The sequence below is a fragment of the Pholcus phalangioides genome, unplaced genomic scaffold (genome assembly GCF_987345545.1).
Source record: "Pholcus phalangioides strain wild (caught in Gottingen) unplaced genomic scaffold, Ppha-v1.0 ptg000017l_1, whole genome shotgun sequence".
Classification (NCBI taxonomy): domain Eukaryota; kingdom Metazoa; phylum Arthropoda; class Arachnida; order Araneae; family Pholcidae; genus Pholcus; species Pholcus phalangioides.
Genome location: NW_028301610.1, coordinates 38,236,753 through 38,252,818, shown reverse-complemented (window position 1 = coordinate 38,252,818; position 16,066 = coordinate 38,236,753). Strand labels below are relative to the sequence as shown.

The window sequence follows — 16,066 nt, the reverse complement described above, 5'->3', positions numbered from 1 at the left end:
AAGGCTGTTCGAACAGAACGACCAGTGCTTTCCAGCTTCCAACCCAAGTCTGGGTTGGAAGTTTCGATCCGTCTGGCCACGCATTGGTCAAAGAACGCTAACAGTCACAACACGAAGAGTGTTTGGGAAGCAAATATTCATCAAGTAATATTGGGCCAACTGGGCCAGTTGTGTATCCAGTCTATGCCGCTACTGATTCTTTACATCAGGGGAAGGCAAATATTTTCGAATGAATATTGAACCATGCTTGACACGAGTGTGGCTCTGGCTTTACTAGAGTGGCATTGACGAATGGTAACGTCGTCATAGTGGCTTCCGCTGTTATTAGATAGAGGGAGGTGGGCTGTTACATCCACAATAGTACTTCGTAACAAAATGCTTCTTATTACCTAGTTACGTCCCGAACTGCCCTTACGGGTAGTCCCCCTCGCTGAAGAAGGCCCCACCCCTAATGTAATACTTACTTACATACTTAAAAGTGGAAATTAGTATTGAAATTAATGAAAATTCCGAATTGATAAAAAGTTGAAGTTAATAATAGGAACAATCCAAGAACTATATATGTTACTGCCAAAGCCCGCGTGCAACAAATTCGCTACGGGGCCGGCCACTTCGCGAATTGGCCAAGAGTTTTGGCCAAAGTCCGAATCACAAAAATGTTTGGACTTTGACCGGCCATTTAGTAAAGTGGCCGGAGATCCCTGGCAAAAGCTCCATGCTGATGTAAGACTACCCGGTAGGAGCCAAATCCCTTTTTTTAAATCGCCAACGTATGATACATGTCTATATATAGCATTTGTATTGGATTGCTCCATGTGACGAGGAAAAAAGAAAGTGAAATTTGAGAGAAAAACTATAACAATAACTATATAAATATACAGTTTTTTTTTCCAAATTTTGGAGGTGAAAATGATTACCGCATCGTGACTGCGGTTTGATGAGTTGCCATAACTAACATGGACATGGTTATCGCGAAAAATATTCCAATTTGACGATGATCCCGAATCGTGTCTTTTGTTCGGACTTTGGCCAGGGATCAACGGCGACCTCACGAACAACTGGCCAGCTAATTTCGGACATTGGCGGGTCATTACTTAACGAAATTGGCCTATTCGCGAAGTGGCTGGTCCCGTCGCGAATTGGCTAAAATTTCAGGCTTGATAGTAACATATATGCCTCAGAAATGACGGAAATCCAAATTCGATGATAGGAATGACGCCAGAAACAATTAAAATTTAGAACTAATTCGAAATTGATAAAGGAAATCATTTTAGAATTAATGACATAAAATAATTCCATAATTAATGAAAATTCAGAATTTATATGAAAGAAATAGTTCCAGGATTAGTGAAAAGGCAATTAATAATAGTTTCAACTGACAGATGGCGTCACAGCCGTTTGATTTCACGGCTCCTTTCTGTGGTTTGAGGTCATTGTTTATGGCAAAGATCCTCAAACGCTATTTCATCTGTGAGGCATACGCATCCATTGTTGTAAAGACGTTGCGGGAAAGTGGCTCCAAACTTCACCTTTGCCATATTCTTGCTAAACAAGGGGATCATTTCGAATCCATCGAAAAGTGACTAGGCCTATATGTTCCATGTTTACAAAAAATAATACCACCCACTGTTTAAAAGACTGTGGTGCCATCTGTTAGCCAAAGTAGTGACTAATTTCACTTACCGGCTTATTTGAAGTTTCAGGACCGCCCATTAAATGAACTACTGTAGATTCCTACTAATCCGGCTCATATTACCCCAGAGTGTGCCGGATTACCGAAATCGACGTAATAGTGGAAGTTAATTGTAAAAGCAAATTTAAATAATACAGACTTCTGCGCACAGACATGCAGTGACATGTTGAGAGTCCTCTTCCATGCTCGAAGAAAATCTGCCTAGAAACGTCGTATTACTGGAGGGCCGAATCAGCGCACGGCCGGACTATCTATCAGCTTTCTATCTATCACTCTTTCCAAGTTATGTCCTTTCAAAGTTGAGAGTCCTTTCTGGAACACCCTATATGTAAGAAATAACTTCAATAACGTATGAAAAATTCAAATTTTCTGGACCGTACTTCCTACAGAGAAACGCCACATTACCGTAACCGTCTTATTTTGGAAAAAAATACTTCAAAAAATATGAAAATGGCCAGAAACGCCGCATCGCATGTAAGCGCCCCACACTTACGGAAATTTTTCGATAAAATCTGGAAATTGTTTAGAAAAACGAAATTTTTTGGCATGTCTAGCTTGATTAAAATAAATGTACCCATCTCAGGAGAGAATCTGATTTATCGTAGTTGTAATTTCTGCAAAATTTTTTAGTATATGTTGACGGTACAGAGAATCACTGCAAGTACCATTAACATTTATTACGGAAACTTTTCGGAAATATTAATGGTTGTAAACGCCACAACCACAAGTATTAAAAATATGATTTATATATACATATATATAATAATAGCAAAACGGCACTTATTCTATATAAATTACGATACTTTTAAAAGAATTCTTCAGAAATGTTTTCCAAGTCTTAAATATAGATCTATGCTGAATAGAAAACCGTCAGCGTTTGATATCGATTGCATGCGAAAAAAAAATCTTTCCGTTTCACTAATTGATTCTAACTCGAGGTCATATCATTACGTACAGATGATATTTCCTCCGTAGTTTTTCAACTTGAAGAAGGAGAACCGCACGCCAAGTCTCTTTTTCCAATTCTTATATAGCAATCCATGTTGTGATGTCGTAAATTTCATCTCCCACACGATAATGAGTTTTCAGCCGGTCACGTGATTGTTTTTCATTTTTGTTTGAACCCGGTTACAATCAGGAGTGCGGAGGATATAGGAAATAGTGGATTGGATTTTCATTTTTATTGACTCAAAATATGGGAAATATTCGTATTAGCGAGTTTTCATACGGAAATATAGGAAGAAAATTGGTTTTTTTTTTCCCCCGAACTGTGTTCAAATCAAATTTATCTCGTTGTATCGGATCTAAGAAAACCAGAATTACTTCGGAATGAATTCCTTTAACATGTCTGTAAAAGTAGATTGAAAGCAGATTGAAATTTATTTATTTTTTTTTAAATATTTATTGAACCACATTCGTTTTGAATGGAAATGAAAAAGTTATTTGATTACATTTCGTTCGAAGTCTCTTTTGCGTACGACTTTAAGAACTAATTATTTTCAGTTTGTTTTTTTTTTTCCTTTAATGAGAGAGAAACTAATTAAAAATTTCTAATACCTTCGCTCTTTTCACAGAACTTTTGTCGGAGGTTTAAATGGAATTCTTCATTGCTTTGCATGGTATTTATTTGCTATTGAAACCGTTTCTTTCGCTGTTCCTCATTTTGTAAAATTAACAATGGAAGATAATAGGAAAATTTCACCGTGGGTTGTCTCTGGGATTTTAAATTTTCTAATGGAATTAACTCTCGTTGTTCGTATTTTCCCCGTATTGATGTGAATCGTAAATAATTAATTCAATGCTATGTGATGATTGAGTTTGGTTCAGTGATTGTGAGAAATTGATTTGAAGAGCTTTGATACCTCTGATATGGCTGGTGTCAAAAATATACGTGGGAAAACATTGTTGAGCATTGTCAAAACACTTTTCATAAACTGTATACAGGGTGCGTAGCTAACAGCACGCACCACTAATTACTGGCAAACCGTTGATTCTAGAGGCATGCTTCCAATTAGAAAAAAGTATTCAAATAACGTCTGGACTGCGGTAAGCCATTCATATTGCAAAGAGTTGTATAGTTATTAAAATAAAAATATTAACTTTTTATACGAGCACCCTGTCCTCAAAAAACCCATTTAGAAAGTTTTTCCTTTTCTCTCCTAAGACCAACAAAACATTTCCCGTTTCTAAATGTAATATTCACTGAGATATTTGAATTCAAAATAGAGAAAAGTTGAGAGGAAAAAAAAACAGGATAAATGCAGGTGAAATACGTTTTACCCGCATTTATGCGATTTTTTTAAATCCAAATATCTCAGCGAATATTGAAGATAGAAACGTGGAACTTCTTTTGGTTTCTGATGACAGAGTGTTCGTATATATATATAAAAAGTTAATTTTTTTTATTTTAATAACTATACAGCTCTTTGCAATATGAATGGCTTTATCGAGGTCCACACGTTATTCGAATACTTTTTCTTATTGGAAGTATGTCTGTAGGATCAATGGTTCGTCAGTAATTTGCGGTGCGTGCTCTTAACAATGCATCCTGCATATAAAATCCATGCTTATTCGAATGAACATTCTGAAAACCACTTTTAGACGAGTTTTGCTACATATTTTGACATTGATAGAGTTTCGTCAGTTTTCAATAGCCCATCGTTTATGACTGATCAGGGCCAATCTTGTGCATTCTGCGGTCTACCAAGAAAGTGTATACAGCCACTTCCCGACTTACAAATGGAAATGTATATTTTGATGGACTTCGCGAATATTATATTAACTTTGCCTTTGTTAACCAGGCAGTTGTTTGTTGCCTTGACGATTTAAAGAGAGTCAAAGCCGAGCACAATCACTGAGTAAAACATGAAATCACCTTTACAGCTTCATGCCTAAATGTCTGGCATGTTACGTTAGCAAACATGACTGCCCGACGCCGTACTGAGAGACAATACTTTTAGATGCATAGATCAATAAATACTGTTCGTACTAGCCTCATTTTTAAAACATTCATTTGCTCCTGTTACGTTTTACCTTCCTTCCAAATAGCATTGCAATTCAACATTTCCAAGTACAATATTTTTTAATGAAATGTGCTATTGATTTACATGTATCTCTATAGGATTTATTTTTCTATACAATCCTGAAAGTGTCTTTTGTGCACACCCTGCACTAATACATCACTTCACCAAAACATTGTTCTAGGGATCATTAAAGCCAGTTTTTCTGAGAATATCTTTCTATTCGTAAAAAATTAACTACTAAACGTTCATCGTTGCCAATTGGCGGACACGCATTGCATGATAAAATACGTTTTTATGCATCCTATTCAATTGCTTAATGCGTTGGATTCCAATAATGTCTTTCACATCCAAGAAGAGAGCGGTTAGTTTCGTTTCTCGAAATTAAAAAAGAAAAAGACGATGTTTTGTGGAAAATACATGAATAGGAAATATCATAACCTCATTGATGATGCTTCCATTCACAAAATCTGCACGCTACATTAACTCAACGTTCGTTTGTAAACCAACAGCCAATCCTCAGACAATGACCAACAAAAGGCACGTCATCAATTTTGATAGAAAAGTCCGAAGTAAATATTGGAAAGCCAACGGATGTCGCGTCTGTAAAGCTTCATGTGAATGATGATATGATAGATATATTCCGATGTTATTTATTCTAATAGCTTCTCATTAAAAAAATGAGAGAGCGAGGAAGATGGGGGAATATTAACAATGCTTTTGTTCTTTTTTAAAAAAAAACAATAAGCTCAATAAATTTGTTTGTAATTTGATAACGTTAGAGAAAACGAGAACTTCATGAGAACTTGCTACAGCTTAAACGTGTTTAATATCTTCAAAAAAGCATCATTTATAAGTTTTATTTTTAATCACCTCCCTGACACAGACGAGATATCTCGTCCTCTTCATTCCGTCATGACGTTTAGGAATAGCACCTATGGGTAACCACAACACACCGGGCTGCAAGATTAATATCTGTGTTTAGTTGCTAGAAAATATAGAAATATATATACAGGGGTTGGACAAAATAATGTGAACACCTGTGTAAAAAACAACACTTGAGGGAACCTGTCGTATACGCCCGCCCTCTAGTGTGGAAAAGTTCCACTTAGTGGGCGATAATGTGCACACATCAGTCTAGTCGTAGCAGTGATAGCGTTCGGATGCGATGTATATTAAGGCGTTGAAACTTCGTTATGGCTGACCGCACAGATTTCGAAAGCGGCATGATTGTTGGAGCCCGTCTTGCCAGGGCCACAGTAATGAAAACGGCCACCCTTGTTGGTGTCGGGAGAAGTACTGTGTCGATGGTAATGACAGTCATAGTAACAGGGAAAGACATCATCTACCAAGCATAAGAGTGGCAGAAAATCGAAGATGACTGATAGAGACAGAAGGGTTTTGAAGCGGAGTGTGGCCAGAAAGCACAAGATAACAGCATCCCAGATAACATCTGAGATGAACACACATCTACAGGAGAAGGTGTATCGACAAAAACTATCCGCTGTGAACTGCATGCAGCTAGCATACAAGGTAGAGCGACTATTCCAAAATCATTGGTGGCACCATACAATGCCTTGAAACGACAAACATGGTGTCACGAACATAAGAATTGAATACAACAACAATGGTAGAATGTCATCTGGTCAGACGAATCGTCGTTCACATTATTCCAGACTAACGGACGTGTTTACGTTTGGAGAACTCCAGCACAAGCCTATGATGTTGATTGTCTCCTTCCTACTGTTAAGCATGGAGGGGGATCAGTGATGCTGTGGGGTGCGATGTCTCACCGTGGTCTCGGCCCACTTGTTGTTCTGGATGGGCGGATTAATACATCGGTTTATGTCAGTATTCTGGCTGACCATTTTCATCCAATGGTGCAATATTTGTTCCCTGATTCTCCACCTGTGTTCCAAGAAGATAATTCGCCCGTTCACACTGCTGGAATTGTCGGAGGCTGACTTGATGAACACGATGAACTGCAACACCTCGTGTGGCCCGCTCGGTCCCCTTATCTTAATATAATTGTACCTTTGTGGGGTATTTTGCAGGCCAAAATGTGCAGTAGGTTTCCACCTCCAAAGACACGTTCTAAATTAGTGGCCTTTTTGCAGGAGGAGTAGCTACGTATCCCTGCGACCGTTGTGCATGACTTGTATTTGTCCATCCCACGACGGATACAAGCTGTAATTAATGCAAAAGGAGGGCCAACAGCCTATCAATAACGATTTTGTCTCATTTCACAGATGTGCATATTATTTTGTCCAACGCCTGTATATGGCAGGGGAAATATTTCTACTCAGTACTAGCTGAAAATATAATTTTGAAGAGTAATTTCACTCCTCTCCAAAATTTTTTAAGAGGTATTTTTGTAAACTAGGGAAATTTTTTTTTGCTGGTGAGAAAAAAAACTACCTAAAATATTTGAAGGAGAGTTTTCACTCCTCGACCGAAATTTTGAGGAGTGAAATTGAATTTTGATGCGTGAATTAGTCATCTAGATGCGTATAGGCGAATATTGTTCCTACTACTACTGCTACTAGAACCGCATTTTACCGTGATAGAGAGACTGTTAAGAAAGCAATGCCCTGAATGATTGCAATCCTGCACGGTTTCTGTTTAATTGTTCGTCATCGAAGGTATTGTTTGACATTGGGCAATGAACTTTGGAATCGGTCATAAGAGTAATGGTAGTCGATATCCTTTAATTTTTACACAAGCGGTGTACATAGAGACTTCATGAATACCCTCGATATTATATTTTAAATTACTTCGTACTCCAACATCAGTAATTATAATTAAAAAGAGATATAATGAAATTAGAAGGATTTATTACTTTTTTTGTCATATTCCAGCAAATTCGCGATGCCAACGAGCGACGCAAGAAATGGGAACAGCAGAAGAATACCGTCTCCAAAGAGCTTCAGGCACAGCAGGAAGAGCTGCAGAAGCTATCTTCCGACACCGAGAAGCAAAAAGCGATGGAAACTATACAGAATCTCGAGGTAAATGCACCAGATTGCCAAAAGTATTCAGACGTCTTCAAATATGTTGATGGCTGTGTGATGGCTAGAATGGGTTTTTTGATGTTTTCTCTTTTCAACCACAAACGCGGAAGGATCCTTCGAATTATTTCACCGATGTCTGTGCGAAACGGGCTCCTTGTAGTGTCCTCACACTCCTGGCACGCCCTTTACATAGCCGGCTACTGGGGGCAGGGGTGATCACTCTTTCCCCGTTCAGTAAAACATTTGTATTATTGGCATGAGTGGAAGAGTGGAGGTAGACATTCACCCTCCAACCCCCGTTCATTATACACGCCCTCGGCAATTATCCCCCCCCCCCGTTTGAGGAGCCTGTATGCGCTTATGGTCCTGTCGGGGGCATATTTAATGGAGGGCGCACCGGCTTCTATAAAGGGCCTTGAAAAACCCGACCTTCACATTATTTTCTAATTTAAGGGGCCCAATATTTTCTTTTCCGCCCGGGACCTCGACTGACTTTAATCCGCCAACTGGGCCCTGTATACTGCATGACTCAAAGGTTTTTCCATCTGACGCATGTCTTGTCAGAAAAGATTCTCGATACAGTCTTTGGGATTCCAGTGCATCCCAATCCAAAGCACCATACATGAAATGCCTGTACCGTCTTTCCATCACTTCTGCAATCCACGATGAAAATGACGATTAGTGCCAAAACCAGCGTTTTATAGCTTCGATGACAGACATTATGAAAGCTCATCGATAAAAATTTTGTATAATACATTTTTAAATTACAGCAGTATTGTTCCATGTGGCCACCACCACAGTAATAACACATTGCAGACGAGTCAAAAATCCAGCAACGGCAGAGTGCAGCAGATCCACATACACGGCTTACAACGGTGAACTGTGTGGATTAGGAGCGCAAGTTCTTATAACCGTCTCATTTGCATATTTCCACCGAAGTCGCTCGTACCAGTGCCACCTATCGGCTGTTTTTTTTTCCTGTCTTGAAATTCTCGTGACCTTTAGCGATGCTAACCCTGCAAACCGTTTTTTATTTCGGTTATTTTTCCGGTTTTTATTCATTTTTAAAGTTTCTACGGACTTTTTGCCCACCCTGTATATGCATAATACAGCCCCCTCATCCGGGGCAATGGCTAAAATTGACAACGGTCGATAGAGCCTGGGCGGTGCACGGTATGAAATGAGCTTCGATGACAGTGCCGTCCAGCAGTTCACCGCTTGCGTTACGACCATGCATTACGAGATGAAAATTGCTTGTTTAATCACTGTTTTGCCCATGAGTTCTGAATCACCCTGTATTTAAGAAGATTGCGTACATCCTGCACACTTGTTTCTTGCGGCGTGATTTCTGATGCTCACTTTGAGGTCAAATGAGGGCTGGTTACAAGAATGTTCCATACAAAAACGTAATTGATAGCTAAGAATCCCGATTTCGATCCGATTTAATAGTTCTGAGATGAGCGGGAATGCCATTTTTTCCCCAACTGAGAACACCTTCAGAGTCTTCAACCAGATAATGACGGCAAATCCTAGTCAAGGCAGCGTTGATTCAATGATTGTCTCGAATGTATTGATGCAACTTTTTAAAAATTTACTACTTTTTTTTCTCGATCGCTACGTCTGAATACTAGTGGCAATATAGTGTACAATATAAGTGACAATTTTTATTATGTGAGTTGATCTTTACGAAATTCCCAAACAGCACCACCATTAACGTCCTGTCAATACTTATTACAGTCTCAAGTTAGGGAACTAGGAAAGAAATGTGAACTGGAAAGTGTGTTGTGTGAAGAACTGAATCTTGAAATACAAGCCTTGCAGAAAACTTTATCGAAGGCGGCTTGGAGTTCACATGTCCTGCTGACTCCAATATCTACAGCTGAGGTGAGTAGTCATCATTGAAATCATTTTCGAACATTGGGATATTTCATGCTGTACGAGAGATAAGTGATATCTCATTTCATTTCCTTCCCACAGGTAAACATAGACAAGCCAGATTTCGCTGCCGATACTAAAACAAACGAAGTGTCCTCTGAGCCATCAATTCCAAAAGAAACAAGTACCGCAACTACCGTCGCGTTGAGCACAGATGTGACTGTAGTGTCCTCATTGGCGTCAAAGCCACTCGTCCCAGTACCAGAAACGCACCTCTTTGACCAGACCGTTGTTACTCCAATAGGCACATCAGCGACTTACCAACAAAACTCATCCATGAAATACTTAGCCGAAAGTGAGTGGTAACTCCTTATATTAATATTTTCTTTCATAGAACTTTTGGCGATTGTTTATTTCCCTAGGCAAAAGACTTTTTGGTAGGCATTAACACTTTTTTAGTAAGCATTAACATGTTGAATATCAGCAGTGATCCAAAATTATTGATGCAAAAATTTATTTATTTTTAGAACCTGTAGCTGCATCAGCTATCGCTGAATCCAGCCCAGCCAAAGCCAAATCACTCCATTCTGAAGCAACAAGTAATGAAATTAGAAGAATTTTAGCAAGAATAGAGCAAGATAATCGACTCTTAGCTGAACTAGAGAAATCTCGCGCTGCGGGTGAGAATAAAATATTTTCCCATCAAAGATTTACATCATTGCCTTGTGGTGATCTTGTACCAAAAGAAATCTTACATTTCAAAGCCTATTTCAAACATCTATGCCTAATTTCTGGGTTTCAGACCCAGACCCATGGGTCATGGGGGGGTTCAATTTTTGAGTAGTCTGTATATTTTCATATTATTTTATACTGAATTAAACCCGACTTGAACCTAGATAAAATCTTTTACAGTAAAATGTCAATAATAAAATGCTACAATAAATTGGGCCGTGGGTTGGAATCGGAGGCCCAATTCAATAATCTTAGTCAGTAGCCTGACTAAGATTATTGAATACATGCGATGGCTAAGGATTTAGTATTTTCTGAAGAGTGAATAGACCCTTAAAAATAAATGAATAAACTCGTATTTCTTATTAAAAGATTTGCAAATATTTCTGTATGAGATACTGATTTGCTAAGACTTGTCGTGTTTTTTTTTGCAATAGACATGCCACTTTCGTCAAACGTTGAAAAGTTGAAAGCAAGTATCGAAGAAAAACGAATGAGCCATTCGGCTGCAATGAGTGAGTCACTATATCTATTATTTTGGCAGGGCAGTAGAATGCGAGATTTCTAAAATACAACATAAAAAAGCACAAATTTATGAATTGACTATTATAATTATGGTAGATAATGATATATATCATTCTAAAAGAAAGAGTGAATTTTATATTTTCTTGACTTTTATATGTCATGCACATCTTTGTGATTGCAGAATATCTAAAAAAAAATGAACAATCGTATGTAAACTTTATTGCAGAGCCGTCGATCACAATACAAGAGCTTGAAAAATTGATGGCCAAGCTTGAACAAGACAACCGCATTCTCGCTGAAATGGACAAGAGGAGGAGCTCTTTAGGTAGAAAATCAAAACTTTTGAACGACTACTATTTTCTTTTCTAAATTGCTGGCCAAATCACCTAATTCAGCTAAAAATAGTGTAAAAGTGATGACCAGAACAAAAAATAACAAATGATATTATCACGATACGTTGGGTGAAATAGTCATCATCAGATGGAACTTATTAAAAATTTACAGATTTCTTTTTTTTTTTCTGATCGAACAGATTCCCAGGGATTGTATTCTGCGAACCCATCAAGCGTTGACAGTCTTCATTTAGTTCCAGCTCCAACACCAAGTCCATCATTAGCGAGTCTTCGGGAGCATTCGTCTCACGGTTTAGTGCCGGCTTCTGGCAGTACTCCGGCACTTCTGCATCACTTTGCGGCATCTGGCGTGAATGGAAGTGAGTAGCATATAAACTCAAATTCGCTACTATGTATAATAATAATCTGAATTGAATTTTTAGATGGAAATAACGCGCAGACAAGAATTCCATAAAAATGGTAAGTTTAGGAGAATATGCTTCATTAATACAGGCAATATCACGATATCGGGTAACTGGATAATACTTGACTGTGGAGGAGGTAAGTGTCATGGTCAGCGAGGAGCTGTTGGTTGTACAAGCAAAATGACCACTGAAAATGCACAACATTGTTCCAGGTACTGGTCACTTCATTTTTCAAGTGAACTTTAACAACCCAAGCATTTGCTATGGTTGTTGTTATTTTTAAATATTGTTTTATGTATCTGGTAAAAATGCATGCGATGAAATAGACACGAAAATGTTTCACTTTTATTCACTTAACGTTGGTGAAAAACAAGTTTAGTTCTGATGTCTGTGCAATGTTAAATCGTTATTTATGTTGCGCAATAAAATCAGTGGAAAAGATATTTGTAATGGCTTATACGGGGTGTTTCTGAACTCGTATGACCAACTTGGTTAGCTCACAAAATAAATACATGTATACATGGTGCTGAGCTGACTCCCTCTCGCCGCTAATTACCGGTTAACCGTTCATCCTAGAGAGAGGCACACTTCAGTAGCCTCTAGATTTCAAGCGTAGACTTCAGATACGTCATTTACATTACAAGGGGTTGTATAGTTAATAAAATAAAATAAATAGTTTTTATTTGGTTACCCTGTCGTAAATAAACCAATCGGAAAGTTGTTGCCTTGTCTCCCGAGGGGGCCATCAAAGTCATCGAGATATTTGAATTCAATAATCGGAGAATTGTCTAGAAAGAAAAGCATAAACTAACGGACAAGCTCATTTTATGCTTTTTCCCCACCTTCCCCCCGATTTTGGAATACCAATATCTCGGTAAAATATTGCACTCAGAGACAAATTAGAAACTCTAACAGACTTAGAAAGCTTTTTGTTGGCCTTAGGAGAAACAAGGAAAAAACTTTCTAATTGGGAATTTTAGGACAGGGGGATCAAATAAAAAGTTATTTTTCTTATTTTAATAAACAACCTCTCGCAATATGAATGACGTATCTGAAGTCTTAGGATACTTTTTCTAATTGGAAGTATACATCTTGTATCAAGAGTTCACCAGCAACTTGTGGCAGGGGGGGGGGGGACTTTCCTACGCACCCTGTACAGCAATGCATAAACGTTAACACAAAAACTGCCTCTACAATGAGAAATAAACATTTTCTTTCTTTACTTATGAAGCAGCAATCGGTGTGCGCGGTTATCATGTCTGGGCAAGTGCTGACACACACTCTACATGTCCGCATGCTTATCACGAAAGATGCTGTATGTATGTACGGGCTATATAAGACCTTCCCAAATTTTTTTATCCTTCCGCCACCTACCCCAAAAAAAGGTTATTTGCTCATCTCTCCGCCAACTTTAGCTAGCCCATAGGATCCTGTATTATACCCATAGCCTGCATCGCATCCCCCGGACCATTCTATACCTCAAGCGATATCGTCCCCCTGGGGGCGATATGGCCCACTTTCAGAAACACTGAGCCATATAGTCAATGACTTTCCAGTTGGGGTCTGATGCACTCTCGATGGCGAAAGTAATGGTATTTCCGGGAAACAGATATTATACTGGAATTGATATTTAGGATGGTGCAGTTACCGTTCGAAATCTACGGTGGTCCCAGCATGATTTGGCAACGACCCATTTCAGTATTTATGTGCGTCATCACCTAGATGTTACTTTTTGGAGCACGGTCAATTGACCAATACGATCGCCCGATTTATTCAGATTCGATTTCTTATACATTGAAGATCTTTGTTTAAGAAGCAGTCCAGTTGACTTTATTAAACCTATTTTGGTATCGGTTTCGACTGTTCGAAGAAAAATACAAATACCTCAGGAAATATATCGAGGGGCGCTTTAGCCCTTGTCGATAAGATACTCGCCTAAAGTACCAAAGGATGTTTAGAGGTGTCGCGAGTTCGATACCCGGTTCGTCCTTGTCAGAAAACTTTCCTGCCACAGGGGTACAACAGAAACGGCGAAATGACCACGGAAAAAATTGCTACCGCGAGGAGTCCCCCATCGAGGGGTTGGCGAACTAACCTCTCGATGATTATAAAAATAATCCTGCCGTTCAGAATTGGCAATAAATTCTAGGTCCCGGAGTCTAATTAGCCCTCGTTTGCAGAAAATGACCGTGGTGCAACAAAAATGATCAAATGAAATGTATCGTCGAAAATGTACTTCAATTAGTGTATCAACACTGTAAAGCAGCGTTTCTTGACCTTTATTCGCCCGTGGCCTACCTTTGTAACACATTTTCTTCTTGTGCCTGTGCCCCCCCCCCCGTCTTTCCCAGAGTTCCCCACTCTCATCTTGGAGGGGAGAAAACCCCTTTCTAATTATTGGCTTGCATTCTTTCAGCCAATTCAGTGAAGCTTTTAAATAAGGTCGAGCTCTGGACCCAAGAGCTAGTGTCCAGTGAGCTTCCTCTCTTTGTCCTGGCCATGGCTTTTTTCCCCCCATCCTGCATCAGGGTCGCTAGGCTTGAACTTCAAGTCAAGGGTCGCTAGACTGGGACCCCCCACGCCACACTTTTCACAGACCCTTCTTTATTGAATTTATTGTGTAAAAAAGCAGAAATAATAAGAATCGTCTCGGGTTCCGAGGGAGGAGGAGGTCCCGGCTGGAGACCTGTTATCCCCACCCTTTGCAGGGCATGATTCTGGCTCTATTCAGGCCGTCTCAACATCATGGACCTCTGTACAAAATGATCGTCCTTACTTATGCGAAACACCTTACCTATACAGGGTAATTCAGAACAGATAGGAAAAACTTTAAGAGGTGATAGCGCACACCAATACAAACAATTGTCATCGAAGAATGCATGGTCTAACATGAAACGCAAACGCACTAGCGCGTTTCGAAACGTCCGCTCCGCAAACGTTAAAACGGTGTTCCTGGTGAAATTTACCGGGAGAAAAATAACACCATGCATGCAAATGTAACCTGGGGAAGAAGAAGAAACAATGTGTAAATCTGCGTCACAGTGAATAAAAGACGTGGTCGTCAGCCCTGTGAAGTTATTCCAGCGTGCAACCGCGCGTTCTAACAGTTGTAACGTACGGAATAATGGCACACTTTAGTAATACTGAAAAAGCAGACATGCATTTCAATTACGGAGCTACAAACGGAAGTACCACAAAGGCAGCACGAATGTACGGTGAGCATTTCCCCACGTTTAAAGAGGGGTCTTCAATATGTGGCCCTCAAGGCTGTTTGCAGTGGCCCGTTGACAAAAAAAAAGGTTTACATTGTTACAAAATATATAGAAATGCTAGGAAAAAAACCTCAATGACACAAAGTATAATAGAATTGGTGGAAAAAGTAATTTTAAAAAAAATTTCTGATATTACTTTATAAAAATTCTCTTTAATTTCTGTAGTTTCGAAAAAAAATTTCGGAACTACTGTAATAAAAGAAATAATTTCAGAATAAATGAGAAATTATATAATTGTTGAAAGAAATAATTTCAGAATTGAAGGGAAAAAAACCATACAAAAAATTCGTAATTAATTCAAAATATTTCCAGAATTATTAAACAATATATTTTTAGAATTGATGGAAAATATTTCCGGAATTAATTTTAAAAATTTCAAGAATTAATGAAAAATGCAGGATTTTGAAATATTTTCTGAATTAATGAAAATTCTTATTTAATGGAAAAAATAATTTCTCTCAATGAAAATTCGTATAATTTTCAGAATTAATGAAAATTCGTATAATTTTCAGAATTAAAGAAAATTCGTATAATTTTCAGAATTAATGAAAATTCGTATAATTTCAGAATCAATGAAAATTCGTATTTAATTCCTGGATTCCTGGAGGTTGGGTCCCGTTGGACCCACCCATTAAGATGCGACTAGGTGAATCTAGACATTGCAATATTATTTGGCCCTCGAGCTTCAAGGAATATTCTAATTTGGCCCGCAATGTCTGAAAGGACATTGAAGACTCCTGGGTTAAATTTTGTCTTAGAATCACTCTATACAGGGTGTCCTGTAAGTGCTTAATGCGGCCTTTATCTCATCAACCGTCCGTCGTAGAGATTTAAAAAACGCTCAAAAGGGGCATTCAAAAATTACAGTGTATCAATGAAAATACAGTGTGTGCAACAAAATGAAAAATCTAAATTATTGTACGGTCCCCTCGTCCTCCAACTTCTAATTAAAAAGTCGTTGCCCTGTCTCTCCTGTGGGCAACAGAAAAAAATTCCATGTTTCTAACTGCAATATCCACTATGATACATGAAATCAAAAATCAGAGAAAAGTTACGAAAAAAACAGCAAAAACTAACGGACAATGCTCTTTTCCCCTCATTTATGCTGTTCTTTCCCAACTTTCCTCTGATGTTTGAATTCAAATACTTCAGCGAATATTGCACATAGAAACGTAGAACTTTTC

General features: G+C 38.6%; 1 protein-coding gene across 7 annotated transcripts in view; it reads left to right on the top strand.

Moving 5' to 3' along the window:
- LOC149073001 (RIMS-binding protein 2-like) overlaps positions 1–16,066 on the top strand; it is a 240,323-nt gene that overhangs the window by 50,961 nt on the left and 173,296 nt on the right. For all 7 annotated transcript variants that reach the window (XM_089246380.1, XM_089246386.1, XM_089246383.1 and 4 more), the window contains 7 exons: positions 7,572–7,721; positions 9,462–9,608; positions 9,702–9,954; positions 10,127–10,279; positions 10,766–10,843; positions 11,080–11,178; positions 11,386–11,565. In XM_089246380.1, coding sequence (XP_089102506.1) covers positions 7,698–7,721; positions 9,462–9,608; positions 9,702–9,954; positions 10,127–10,279; positions 10,766–10,843; positions 11,080–11,178; positions 11,386–11,565 — 934 coding nt within the window. In that variant the 5' untranslated portion in view covers positions 7,572–7,697. The remainder of the gene's footprint in view (positions 1–7,571; positions 7,722–9,461; positions 9,609–9,701; positions 9,955–10,126; positions 10,280–10,765; positions 10,844–11,079; positions 11,179–11,385; positions 11,566–16,066) is intronic.